The sequence below is a fragment of the Capsicum annuum genome, chromosome 3, assembly GCF_002878395.1.
Source record: "Capsicum annuum cultivar UCD-10X-F1 chromosome 3, UCD10Xv1.1, whole genome shotgun sequence".
Lineage (NCBI taxonomy): Eukaryota > Viridiplantae > Streptophyta > Magnoliopsida > Solanales > Solanaceae > Capsicum > Capsicum annuum.
In genome coordinates this window covers 18230449-18244488 of record NC_061113.1, presented here as the reverse complement: position 1 = coordinate 18244488, position 14040 = coordinate 18230449, and the positions used below count along the sequence as shown (strand labels likewise).

General features: G+C 36.0%; 1 protein-coding gene across 1 annotated transcript in view; it reads right to left on the bottom strand.

The window, feature by feature from the left end:
* Positions 1-13179, bottom strand: part of LOC124896592 — a 45140-nt gene extending 31961 nt beyond the window's left edge. The window contains exons 1-2 of the mRNA XM_047408175.1: positions 12944-13179; positions 12449-12874 (exon numbers count right to left, since the gene is read on the bottom strand). Coding sequence (XP_047264131.1) covers positions 12449-12874; positions 12944-13179 — 662 coding nt within the window. The remainder of the gene's footprint in view (positions 1-12448; positions 12875-12943) is intronic.
* Between the last annotated feature and the right edge of the window lie 861 nt (positions 13180-14040).

The window sequence follows — 14040 nt, the reverse complement described above, 5'->3', positions numbered from 1 at the left end:
AAAGAGAACTAAACTCATGGATAATATAATTTTTCTCACAAAAATCTTCTAGAGTTTTATTACTATATTCACCACCTCTGTCAGATCTAAATCTCTTAATTTTTCTATCTAATTGATTTTCTACTTCTGCTTTGAATTTTAAAAATATATTTTCAGCGTCATCTTTAGATTTAAGCAAGTATAACTTAGTGTACCTAGAAAAGTTATCAACAAAAGTAATGTAATACTTCATTTCACCTTTGCTAGCAATATTCTTGAAATCTGTTAAGTCTGAATGTACTAGTTCAAGCAATTCGGTCTTTCTGCTAGTAACATATTTAAAAAATTTCTTAGCATGTTTTGCTTCTATACACACAGGACATTTAGAAATTTCATCAATATTTACTGTAGAAATTAATCCTATTTTTCTAAGTCTTTTAATAGAAGCAATATTACCATGACCTAACCTACCATGTCATAAATTAATAGACTCGGCAATATAAGCAGAATTAGAAATATTTACATTATTAACAGTCTCTTGATCAATGTTCAGTACAAATAATCCCTCACAAAGATATCTCTTCCCAACAAAGTTTCCTCCACGAGAAATAATTATTTTATCAGCTACAAAAATAAGTTAAGGCCTACTTTGTTGAGAAATGCTCCAGAAACTAAGTTTCTACGGAGCGAGGGAACATACAGAACATTGTTCAAGAATAATATTTTTCCAGAAGTTAATTTAAGTAAAAATTTTCTTTTACCCATAACTCCAATAGTAGTGGATTTACCCATGTAGACGCACTCGCCATTGGTGGATTTCTCAGAGTCATGAAATAATTCTTTATTAGTGCAGAAATGTCTTGAAGCGCCTGTGTCCAACACTCAGTCAGTCTTGTTAGACACCAGGTTCGTCTCGACGATTACTACTGCAATCACTTCATAACCCTCAGCAAAATGAATTTTGACATTATTTTTTCCTCCCTGTTTTGAATTTTGCAAACTATCCCATATTTATTTAGCAAATTTTTAAGTAAAAAAAAAAATCAAATAAAGTATTAGTCATATGACTAAATAAATGCCCTCTAGCATTTATGTTATCATTTTTAACCTTCTTTTTACAAAGTTCATCAATAATCATAACAACATTAAAACCAGTAATGATGTTAGAACCATCATTAAATAAAATATAATCAACTTCTAATTGTTCCAAGAAAATAAAAAAGAATTGGTGACCAACTTTTAAAATTATTTTCGTCTAATGGCTCAATTTTTGACAAACCAGGAAAATTTTTGTTCAAAGAATTAGCCATTTATCAATATTGTATGTAAGGAAATCGCTTTCAAATTGTTAGGAAAAATACTACACTATTGATGTTGAATAGGAATTAGTAATAGTAAGAGAGTTGTCACAAACACTGTGTCGTGGCAAGTCACAGCCTTGAAAGACATTTCGGCCCGACTCCGATGCAAATCTTTCTAGATGGTCTCTCCCCAAGATTCTACAGCTACTTCCAAAGACGTGCACTCGTGGCTGGGAGTTTGGATGTTTCCTAAACCAATTGCCCAAAAGTTGACAAAGAATAGGAAGCCAAGACTAAAATAGAGAATTGATGAGGGAGAGAGTAATTTGTTTTCTATGTTTTCTGCATGTTTAGCTCACAAATGATTCACCTTAAATAGGTATATCATTTACGTTTTATCCATCACAAGAGTTAAAGAAGAGAACAGAGTTAATGTACATAATATAACATTACTCTTGAATTAACGACAACGTCATAAAGGAACTTTTAAGACTTCTGAATGCCTCTTCTTTCACAAAGTTGCATTTATAAGAAATCGTTATTTGTATCACATTTATGAGTAGTAATTCTCCCATCCTATAAATTCTTATGACTTATGGATGTTTACAAATATTTATTACAGAGAGTTTAAAGAGTTTTTAATCTTTGCATTAATTAAGAAGGAATTATCCTTCAGCGAAGAGATATAATTATAGTGCTACCACATTTTAGTACATCGAAGAGATAACTCTAGTTGTTGTTTTCAAATTATTAACTTAGTCAACTATATATGTCAATGGTGTAATCAGGATAAGGAAGCAATGGGGATGATGACCGTGATCACCAATTGATATGCAACGTTGGGTCGCCAGTATGTGACATAAGGATACGTACTTGCTATTGTCCAATAGCTTATCATGGACAAAAAGTGCTTAAGACCAACAACAAAGACTGATTTATGTAGTTTCCTTGTACAATAATTTTATTGGAGAAGTTAAAAGAGATAGAAATAGGCATCGTGGCTGGCAGGTTCGATTTTTTTAAAAAAAAGGATTGATATATGTTTTTTTGGTCAATCATTCTATCACGATCCGAACGAAGGCTCTGACTATGACGGACATCCCGAACCATGAATGACCGAGAGACCTCTTAGCATGTAATCGTAAGCATAAAAATTACCTGTACAATAATTTTATTGGAGTAATTGAAAAAGCCAGTCATAAGCATCTTGGCAAAAGACTGATATATGTTTTTTTGGTCAATCATTCGTAGTGATCAATAAAAGTACCTATCTTTATTTTGAAAATGGAAAATGGTTTACTCTTTCTAAAAATTTTATTGGCATAGTAAACGCTATTATTCTTGTTTCAGAGTTTTAATTAAATATACCTCTATTTTGAGATATCCCTTGGTTATCTTATTTGTCTATTATACTAAAAAAAAATCCAATAATACTTATTTAATTTGAAAAATCAATGAAAATTTATCACTTTTTCTTTCTTTAGTCTAAGAATATTCTATAATATTTATTTTCCTTTCAAGTTTAGAATTTACACTAATCACAAAATATTTAGTTTCCTTATAGTTTGGTGCATGTCAGCATGTGTATTGCTTCCGGCCTATATATATATTGCTAAAATCAGCAGTACGTTAAGTTGCAAAGATATTAAATCATATAGTTATAGTTATTCTTGTGCTACGACTACACTTGGAAGAGAATGAAGAAGGCAACATTTCTTAAGACTTTCTTGGTCTGTTGTTTGCTTATTTTGTTAGGTAAGCATATTTTATCTATTTACCTATATTACTCAGTAATACAGATTCTATGTGCAGGCTATAGTGACAATTTATCGAGTAATTTAGAGGTTGTAGTATCTTTTTTGTTTCTTGAATTTGGTCCTTTTCTTATTTAATAATTATAAAATATTTTTCATACTTCAAAGATAGTTTATTGTAAATCGTTTTAAGATTGCAACAACAATGTTAATGGTGTAATCAGGACAAGGAAGCAATCAGGACAAGGAAGCAAAGGGGGTATTTTGTGTAATGACGATGATGACTGTAATCATCAATTAATATGCAACATTGGGGCTCCAGTATGTGACATAAGAACACGTACTTGCTATTGTCCAACAACTTATCATGGACAAAAAGTCCTTGAGACCAACAACAAAGACTAATTCATGTGTTATGGTGACCATATATAATGATGAATAAAAATATCCTATCTTCATTTTGAAATTGTAAAATGATATACTCTGTCCAAATGAAGAGGAACTAAAAGTCACTTGATTTTAAAAAAAGAAGTTGAAAGTCATTTTCCTTGCAATGTTATTGTCGCGGCATATTTACCTTCAAATATACCCCTATTTCAAGATGCAAACTAATACTTAGATTAATTAGTGATCCTTGATACTCGCTAAGTGTCAGTAGGTCATGATTCAAATTCTTAAGCCATGACTAGAAACTAATGAGTTACTATACATTACGGTTCTCACATTAAAAAAAAATGGAGTTACAAACTTAAATAAAAGTCTGAACATTCTATTGCGCTGAAAATCATAATACATGATACAAAGTCTAAAACACAATAATAGCCTACAAAAAAGGGGGAATGTCAACGCATTCGAAAAAAAAAATGAATATCTCTATTAATAGACCTGTGAATGAGTTCAAGTGTTGCATGATCTGAGGTGGATTTATGCACTTCGGTGTTGTTATCCGGGTTTATTTAGCGGTATTTAGAGGAATTTTTGTGTGCTTAATGAGTCAATGATGATATAAATGAGCATCTTAGTATTTAATTACTTGATAACAATGTTTAAGGTATATTTCAAACAAGTTTGGATTCAAATTGATCATTTAGAGTTCATATGAGAAAACTAGTGTTACTAGCTTGAGGTAGGTTTTGTTCTAGTTGATCGCTATGGATTCTAATGTGTATAATGAGTTTCTTATGGTATGATTGTGTAATTATGTGTGGAGAAAGATGTTTATAATGTTCAAGGGTCAATTAATCAAGTCAAGGGTCAAACCAATAAGTTAAAGATAAAAGTGGATGAAGCCTAGTCTTAGCTCGAGTTTCTAGTTCGTTGTCTTGGATGTTGTGTTGTGTTGAGCTCTAAATTATTATGTTTAATTCTATAGGATGCTTGGTTAATGGATTATAATGATATATAAAGGATATAAAAGCATCAAATTAAGTGGAAATAACTCAAAAAGTCTTGAAATGGATCAACGAAAGCATAAGACACAACTTGACGCAATTTGGATATCTAGAATGTCAACGGCGCGTCGCAGTAGCAAACTGTCATGACCCAAAACAAGGTCCTGATCGTAATGAGAAACCTGAACCATGAAGGCCCAGGCGCCCCTTTATTTCTGGCAATCATGCATAACATTCATATACTTTAATAAATACAAAAATAGATAATAAAGATGGTAACATGGTCAAATCACTTAGTTCAGCAGAATAACACGAAACTTCAGTTCATAATATTCACAAAATCATTTGACACCAGTCTGTAAAATTTCTATCACTGTGAAGGTCAACATCTATCTAAACACTGGGACAGGGCCCCAGTCAGACCATAAAACAAAAGAAATAACAAAGTTTAATCACCAGGCTTTCTGAAATACAGAAGGCTCACCAACTACAATTTCTGACATACGAATCTACTATTGAACGGGACCCCGGGACTTTGTCTAAGATCCTGAAATATAGGGGGGTCAATACAGATGTACTGGTATGTGAAACAACCCAAAATAACAAGTTTTATACAAAAATAGATGAGAACCTATCGTAATAACAGTGAATATTACGTAAATAAATACATGGGCACATTTAATAATTTCAAAATAGCTCTTGAAAACCTTGACTCACTCTTTGTCATTCTTCTGAGCTAAATGGTACACCCTACAATCTGTAATTCCACGGGCTATATGAAATTCGCCCTTAGCTCGGCAGTCAAGCCCCCAATCGAAGTTTGCCACAAGGATCAGAGTATATATAAGGGGGACACGCAAGATCACACAGCAGGGTGCCAAAATCCCCAATCAAATCAACATGTCATGGTAGTGTACAAGATCACAAAGCATGTCTCCAAACCATAGTCCCAATTTGGGATGACATGAATCAAGGTACACAAGATCACAAAGCATGGTACCATAACCTTGTGTCGACAAATCACGATTTCTAGCATAGAGTCTTTCAACTCGTACTTTCTTCGAGTAACCTACTATCTCTCTTAAGCCCAACTTTTAGTTTTTTAAAACAAGCATGTTTCATACTTTTAAAACATTCCATACTTATCTTGTTAAGGCATCATACCCTAACTTGTAAGTCAATAACATATCCAATTCACAGCCCATCAAATTTAAAACATGCATATGAATACCCAAGATTCATAACATCACAATAAAGTCATCACTTTGAAATCACAAGAACACTTAGGCAGTTAACCTCTCTTTGCAAGATTCAAAGCATATGGTGATCATGTCAATTTATTCAATTGTATGCAATTATTTTCCTTTAAAACAATAATGTAGCAATAACAAGAAACTCCCTCTCATCATCTATAAACCATGTCAAAAACCATGATATTGAGAAGATCACTTTTAAATCTTAAGGCATGCACTTCAACTCATTCACAAAGAAAAATGTAAAATTGAGTTCTCAACAAGAGAGGGAATTCATACTCATGCTCTCAATCAATTTTAAAAAATACACGAAATCATACATACATATAGTTATAATTCAATTTTCATGAAAAGTAATTCAAGACAACCATTGTTTTCAGCAAAACAGTCCCATGATGCATACTTTTCGAAAATCATATTGAATACTTCATTATAAATCATAATTGAGGATCTTTAATATTGATAAAATATTTAAACTTATTCCCAAGATTTTTAGAGTAGTCCCACATACCTTAGATTATAAAATTGAAAATATGGAACCCGGATCTTGATAGATGGAATCCGGATCTTGATTCGTTTCTTGGAATTCTTGATCTTAGGGATGAGCTCTTGATCTTTGGGAGAGAGGTTAGGATTTTTGTTCTTGAGAAATTTAAGTAAAAATGGGCATACTCTGCCCTAAAAATGCTTTAATCACAAGTTAATACGATTAGGAATTGTAGGTAAAAGATGAGACTGCCCTCAGACTTAAAAGTTGCAGAAGAATCCCATTTGTTAAGCTTACCGCGACGCACTGAGTGGGTCATCGCGATACCCACCGCGACGTGGTGAAATCGCGGTGACTCACTGGATTGTGACAATTGCCAATTTAGGGTTCACCATGAAGCGGTGCATATGCGATGAGTTTCTGGAATTTCACAAATGCTGAATTGGCCTTCATCGCGATGCGGTGAGGCTTTCATCACTATTTCCACTGCGATGTGGGGGGATTCATGGTGGCTTTCTAGAACAAAAATACAAAAAAATTTTAGACGCTCATCAAGACTCAATCAATAGAAAGGCTTTTGGAACATTGACGCGAGGAATGATAGTCTACATTCTTGCTCGAAAATGCGGGGTGTTACATTATCTCCCCCATTGGGATCATTCATCCCCAAATGATGGGTAGGGACTTTTTGAAACTCTATAAGTGTATAATAAAGAACGAAACCTTGCATTGAATATTTTTCCCTAAGAAAATATGCAAAGGCATCAAACGAGCTTTATGATAACCCCTAATGAAACATGAAAGCACGAAACATGGGATAATGAGATTTTACATAGGGATGATCTTGGACATGAGTTCTATGAATCATAATCATGACAACATAAGGTAGGGGTTTATTTGATGATCATAGACCAATTTATATTGGTAATAATAATGGAATAAGATTTCACGGAAGATAGGATTAGAAGCATTCTCTACCTTACACGGTACCACGAATAGACTTAAACTTAGAGGTATTAATTGTCTACACCCCAAACAATAAATAGCATACTTCACACTCGTCAATTTATAATTATCCAATCACACATCTAACCATAAGAGTTTGACACCCAATGTAAAGAGTTTTTATGTTGAAGCATAACTCGGAGTAACAAGGTAGTAATTTAAGCTACAGGTCCCTGTACTATACATCCCCTTAAGAATATTTCTTCCCCTTATCAGTATCATCAAACAATCTTGGATTTTAATTCAAGGAATACTAATCCACATAGTACTTGAGTTGAGCTTTCATCAATCACAACATTCAAAATTGTCATTACTACACCCACTTCATGCATCTCCCAACTAAGACCAACAATTTCAATCACTCTCACAAAAAATTTTGCCACATTTCTCCTTCCTAGCTATTTCACACAACAAAATTTCATCTCCTTCTTTTCCCCTCTCTCCTATAATTTTTGCTAAAGAAATCATATCGAAACTTTTACATTCAACATCATCTACTCTACCTAAAACATCACCACGCTTCCATAACAACCATTATACTAACATACGGAGGGTCACTGAAGGACCTGAGCATAAGCATCATGAATTAAAGTAATACTTGTTAAATCATAACTTATAATTATTGTACAACTCAAGGAGGGACATGAAATGAAGATACGATAAAATAAACACGAAGTACTTCCTATATCAACTGTTTGGATCATAAGTAAAGAGTCGTTCGGCACGAACACAACACAATATGGTTTCCTTAGGACAGAACAATAAGAGAAATATGGATGCACATATCATGAGCTATATGGCATAAAGCCAAAATTTATGTCATTAACAACTAAGAAAAGGATTTCACTTAAAGTGATTGCTTCTCATTCTAAGTGCTGAAATTTTCCAGGAGTTAACATAAATTTTATCACTTTGGCTAATACCGACATAAAATGATTCCACAAAATATTAAAATATATTTTCTTAGTACCAAACATGATGTGAGACATAAATTTGGATCATGAGCAACATAGCATAGAACTTGAATACATTTAATATTGGATCATAGAGGGATATTCTTGCTTATAGTTTGGAGGCCAGAACATGCCATGAGTTTTATAGATATCATGACCCGAACCGAGGCTCTAGCCGTGACGAGCATTCCAAAACATGAAGGCCCAGATGCCCTTCTAACTTGTAATCATATACACCATTCATACAAAATTAAGGAAATGCGGAAAAAAAATATATAGAAAAACGGAATGATGGTCATAAGTCTGATACAAGTTCAAAAATGGAAAATGAAATCCAAAACCATCTAACAACATCTGAAAACCGTCTGCGAAATCTCTACTACATGACTAATGATAAATGTCTGAAAATAAATAGGCCTTATGAAATATAGAAGGCTCACCGACTGAACTCTGCACTTTCATCTGAGGAACTCTACTGCTTATCAAGACCCCTAGATTGTGCCTCAGAACCTGAAAGGTAGGGGGTCAATACAGTTGTACTGGTATGCGAAGAAATCTAAAATAATGAATTTATACATATAAAATAGATGAGAGCAGATTATGAAATATCATGTATGATATGTTTCAAAACACATGGGCATTTCTTGAATAATCATAAAACTTTCTGTCAATGTTGTTTTCTGATCTTTGCATTACTTCTGAGTTAGATGGAACTCCCCTACAAGTCTAATATTCCACGGTCTATATGGAATCCACCATTTACTCGGTAGAGAATCCCCCAACCCAAGTGTGCCGCAAGGATTGGAGTGGTCTGATTATGATACACCACAGGTCCCTAGGCCAGCGTAATATAATATATCCAGATTGGTAAATCATGATTTTGGGCAATGATTTGTCTGATCTCGTGCCTTCTTCGGGGACACCTAACATTTCTTGAATTGAATTATTGAAATGGTGGTCCCAAAACTTGTGTTTTGCAAATAGAGATTTATGATAGACTAATAATGGCTCAGAGATGTGACTTGCAAGTCAATGCTATGACGATACCGTATGTATTTATGCCATAACAGATTATGTTTTCAGAGTATATTTTTAGAGTATGTTTTCAGAGCATATTTTCAGAGCATGTTTTCAGAGACTGCATGTTTTGATAGAGTTTTAAAAAGGGGATTAAAGAGGGTTAGGTGGTTACCCAAAGAAAACATTAGTTCAAGCAACTCTTATCCTGAAACTGTATTTTTTGATACAGATAGATTATTATTGTACGCTGGTGATGGCAGTGTGGTGTAGTAGATTCAGAGACTTCGATCCTTGTGGCACACTTAGGTTAGGGCTACGCTGCCGAGTTAATGGCAGTTTTCGTATAGCCCATGGGATTTTTCAGAGTTGTAGGGTATACCACCTAGAACAGAAGTAACACAGATTTCTCAAAGTTGAGATGATTTTTAGAGAGTCTTTAAAATGCCCATATGAATTCTTACTAATGATATACTTATTAACTTTTTTAAATTGCTCTGATATATGTTGAATAATAAATAATTATTTTGGATATGCTCTGCGTACCAGTACATATGTATTGACCCTCCTTCCCCCTACCTCTCAGGTTCTAAGACTCAATCTAGGGGTCCAGATAAGTAGTAGATAATTCAGACAGTTGATCAGATTGTGTAGTGGTGAACCTTCTCTATTCCAAAAGGCCTGTCTTTTTAGATTATGTCACTTATTTCAGTTTTGGTCTACTGGGGGCTTTGTCCCAGTTTCAGACAGTTATCAAATTTTCATGTAGTAGAGATTTCGCAGACTAAGTCAGATGTTATTTAGATATAGTTGATTTACAGTTTCCATACTTATGTTGAATTCAGAATTAACCATGTTTTCATAGAAGATTATATTTCTAGGTATTCTTTTATTATATGAATGTTGTGCATGATTACCAGATAGAGAAGGGCATTCCGGGACTTCATGGTTCGAGATGTCCATCACGGCCAGGCCCTAGTTTGGGTCTTGACACAAGGCTATCTCTTGGGAAGTACTACCTGGCCTCATATGCTCTACTTTAACTTGTTGGCAGCTTAAACACTTGGAAACAAAATTAGCCACATCACACTTTATATTATTCCACCAGTATATAGTTTTTAGATCATGATACATCTTAGTAGAACCTGGGTGAACAACATACCTCGAAGTGTGAGCTTCATTAAGGATTCTCTTTTACAACACATCTATATCAGGCACACATAGTCTACCCTGATATCTCAAAATCCCATCGCCACTAATTTCAAAAGACATCACTTTCTGCTGACCCATATCATTCTTGATCTGCATCAAGATGGGGTCTTCAACCTGATTCTCTTTAACTTCAGTACAAAGGGAAGATTTAGCTACCTCATGAACAACCACTCCCCCATCTTTGGAATACAAGAGTCGTACCCCTAGATTCGTAAGCCAGTGAATATCCTTCACCATCTCCCTCTTCCCTTCCTCAACATGAGTAAGACTTCCCATGGATAACCTATTGAGGGCGTCTGCTACTACATTTTCCTTGCTCAAATGATAGTTCAGACTCATGTCATAATCCTTCAAAAGCTCCAACTAACGCCTTTGCCGGAGGTTCAATTCTTTCTGTGAGAAAACATAGTGTAAACTCTTATGGTCAGTAAATATATCAACATGCACCCCATAAAGATAATTCCACCATATTTTAAGCGCAAACACCATAGCCGCTACCTCCAAGTCATGGGTGGGGTAGTTTCACTCATGCACCTTCAATTTTCTAGATGTATAAGCCACTACCTTACCGTGCTGCATGATAACACACCCAAGTCCCACTTGGTATGCATCACAGTACACAACAAAACCTTCTGTTCCTTCCGAAAGGGTCAAAATAGGAACAGTTGTCAACTTGTCTTTCAACTTCTCAAAACTATTCTCACAAGAGTTGGACCATACAAACTTCACCTTTTTCTGAGTCAACTTTGTAAGTGGTGCAGCTAGGGAAGAAAAACTCTCTACAAACCTTCTGTAATACCCTGTCAAACCCAAGAAGCTTTGAATATCGGTTGGAATTGTAGGTCTGGGCCATTTTCTCACTGCCTCAATCTTTTGGGGATCAACCTTAATCCCGTCACTAGATACAATATGCCCCAGGAAGGCAACGTCATTAAGCCAGAATTCGCACTTGGAAAATTTTGCATACAACTTATGATCTTTGAGAGTCTGAAAGATGATTCAGAGGTGCTTGGCATGATCCCCGTCACTCTTAGAATAGATCAAAATATCTTAAATAAAAACTATAATAAACAAGTCCAGCAACTGATAGAAGACCCTTTTCATTAGATCCATAAAAGTTGCAGGGGCATTGGTTAACCCGAAGGATATGAGTAAGAAATCGTAATGATCGTATCTGGTTCAAAAATATGTTTGTGGAATGTCTGACTCTCTAACTTTCAACTGATGATATCCCGAATGAAGGTCTATCTTTGAAAAATATATAGCACCCTAAAGTTGGTCAAAGAGATCATTAATCATAGGAAAAGGATATTTATTTTTAGAAGTGACTTTGTTCAGCTGGCGGTAATCTATACACATACGTAGAGAACCATCTTTATTCGCATAAAAAGTACAGGTGCTCCCTATGGAGAAATACTAGGGCAGATAAAACCTTTGTCTAGAATGTTTTCAAGCTGTTCTTTCAATTCTTTTAGTTCTGTAGGAGTCATTCTATATGGTAGAAGAGAGATGGAATAGGTATCTGGCAACAAATTAATACCAAAATCTACCTTTCTATCAGGTGGTATTCTTGGGAGATCATCTAGAAAGATTTCTAAAAATTCATTTACCACGGGTATTGACTGGAGAGAAGGACTTTTGATATTAGAATCTTTAACCTGAATAATATGGTACAAACAATCTTTGGAAATAAGTTTACGGGCTTTGAGGTAAGATATAAAGTTCCCTCTAGGTGCTAAAGAATACCCCTCCGATTTTATCATTGGTTCATTCGGAAAAGAAAAGGTGACTCTTTGGGTTCTACAGCTTAACATGGCATAGCACGAATGAAGATAGTCCATCTCTAAGATAGCATCAAAACCAATCATATCAAGCTCTACGAGGTCTGCCACAGTATTCTGGCTAAAAATAGATACAACTCATTTTTATACACTCTCCTAGACACAACAGAGTCACCCACAGGAGTGGAAACAGAGAAAGGTTCTGAAATTACATCAGGATCAAACCCAAAACCAACAGCGACATAAGGGGTCATATAAGACAAGGTAGACCCAGGATCAAGTAGAATATAAACATCACGGGAAAAGATTTGTAACAGAACTACATCTGGTAAGGCTTCCACCTCTTGGAGGTTGGACAAAGCATATAGCCGGTTGCGACTACTCCCGGCAGCTGAAGTGGCACCCTTCTGAGGCAATGGTGGTGTGGAAGAGTTTGCCTGAGACTTTTCACCCCCAATATTCCTTCTAGCAGAAGGACAATCTCGTTGGAAGTGACCCGACTGACCACTTGAATAGTAAACCAGTGAACCCAGCTGACACCTCCCTAGATGATGCTTACCGCAAGTCTTACACCGTGAAAACATTCTATGATGCTGAGCCACACTGCCCTGTGACTGGGTATCCTGTGCCCTAGATCCATGATTAGTTTGGAAACTATGAGGTCGTCCATCTACTGGAGGTCTGGGCGCTGGGGCGCTGACTGCATACTGAGCATTACCCCAATTCTTCTTCTTCTTCCATCTATTTCCCCAATTACCACTCTATGGCTGACTATGGTTCTGGCCCGTTGTTCTGGCTCTCTTCGCCTGCCTGTCCTTCTCCCTAGATTGAGCAATCTTCTTTTTCTTCTCCTTTACCTGCTGTATGTGGACTGACAGTCTGGCAAAGTCCATATCCCTGTTCAACATTACTCCCTGACATTCAAGCACTAAGTCATCTAAAAGGTCGGATGCAAATTTCCTCATTCGGGCTCTCATATTACCAGCCATCTCTGGTGTGTAACGGGCTAGTTGGTTGAACTTCAGAGTGTACTCATAGACACTCATTTTTCCCTACTTTAGATTCATAAGCTCCTCAGCTTTGTCTTCCCTCAATTCTATAGGAAAGAACCGATCAAGAAAGGCTTCCACGAACTCGCCCCAAACTATTGGCTCAGCACTCTCACCCTTTGCATCCTCCCACTCGTTATACCATTAGTTCGCTACATCCTTAAGTTGGTAAACTTCTAATTCAACCCCTTCCACATGGTCTACATGCATCACCCTGAAAATTTTCTCTATTTCATCCACAAACTCTTATGGATCCTCGCCTACCTTGGTGCCAAAAAATTTGGGCGGGTTCATTCTCATGAACTGACCCACCCTAGTAGCCTCAGATGTAATAGGTGAAAACCCAACATCCTCTGACCGTTGAGTCTTGGTGGCTACCAACTGTGCAAGTATATGAATAGACTGCCTGAATTCTGAATTAGACACCTCTCTCTCGCGAGGCTGAGTGCAGTTAGTCCCCATTTGAGGAGCTCTGGGTGCCCTAGGTGGGCTGATCTGAGTAGGTGGGACTCCCAGATTATCATCAAGCTCCGGAGTTTTAGCTATGTTTCGAGTACTCATCCCATGAGTGGGACGGACCTCATCTGTCTGTTCATTCTGATCGATAGTGCGATGGGGAAGCATGATTGTTTTTTTGAAACACAAGAGATCATTGATTAGGGGAAATATCAGAGTTTGAAGCACGAACTAAACCACAAAGAAGAGAAATATTCCAAAATGCCTAGTAGCCTTCTTCTTATAAGTGTAGCGCGCTACACACCTATAAACAAGATTTTACCCAACGCGATTTTGTAGACACCCTAGGATGATGAACCATGCTCTGATACCAAGTTTGTCACGATCCGAACCAAGGCCCTG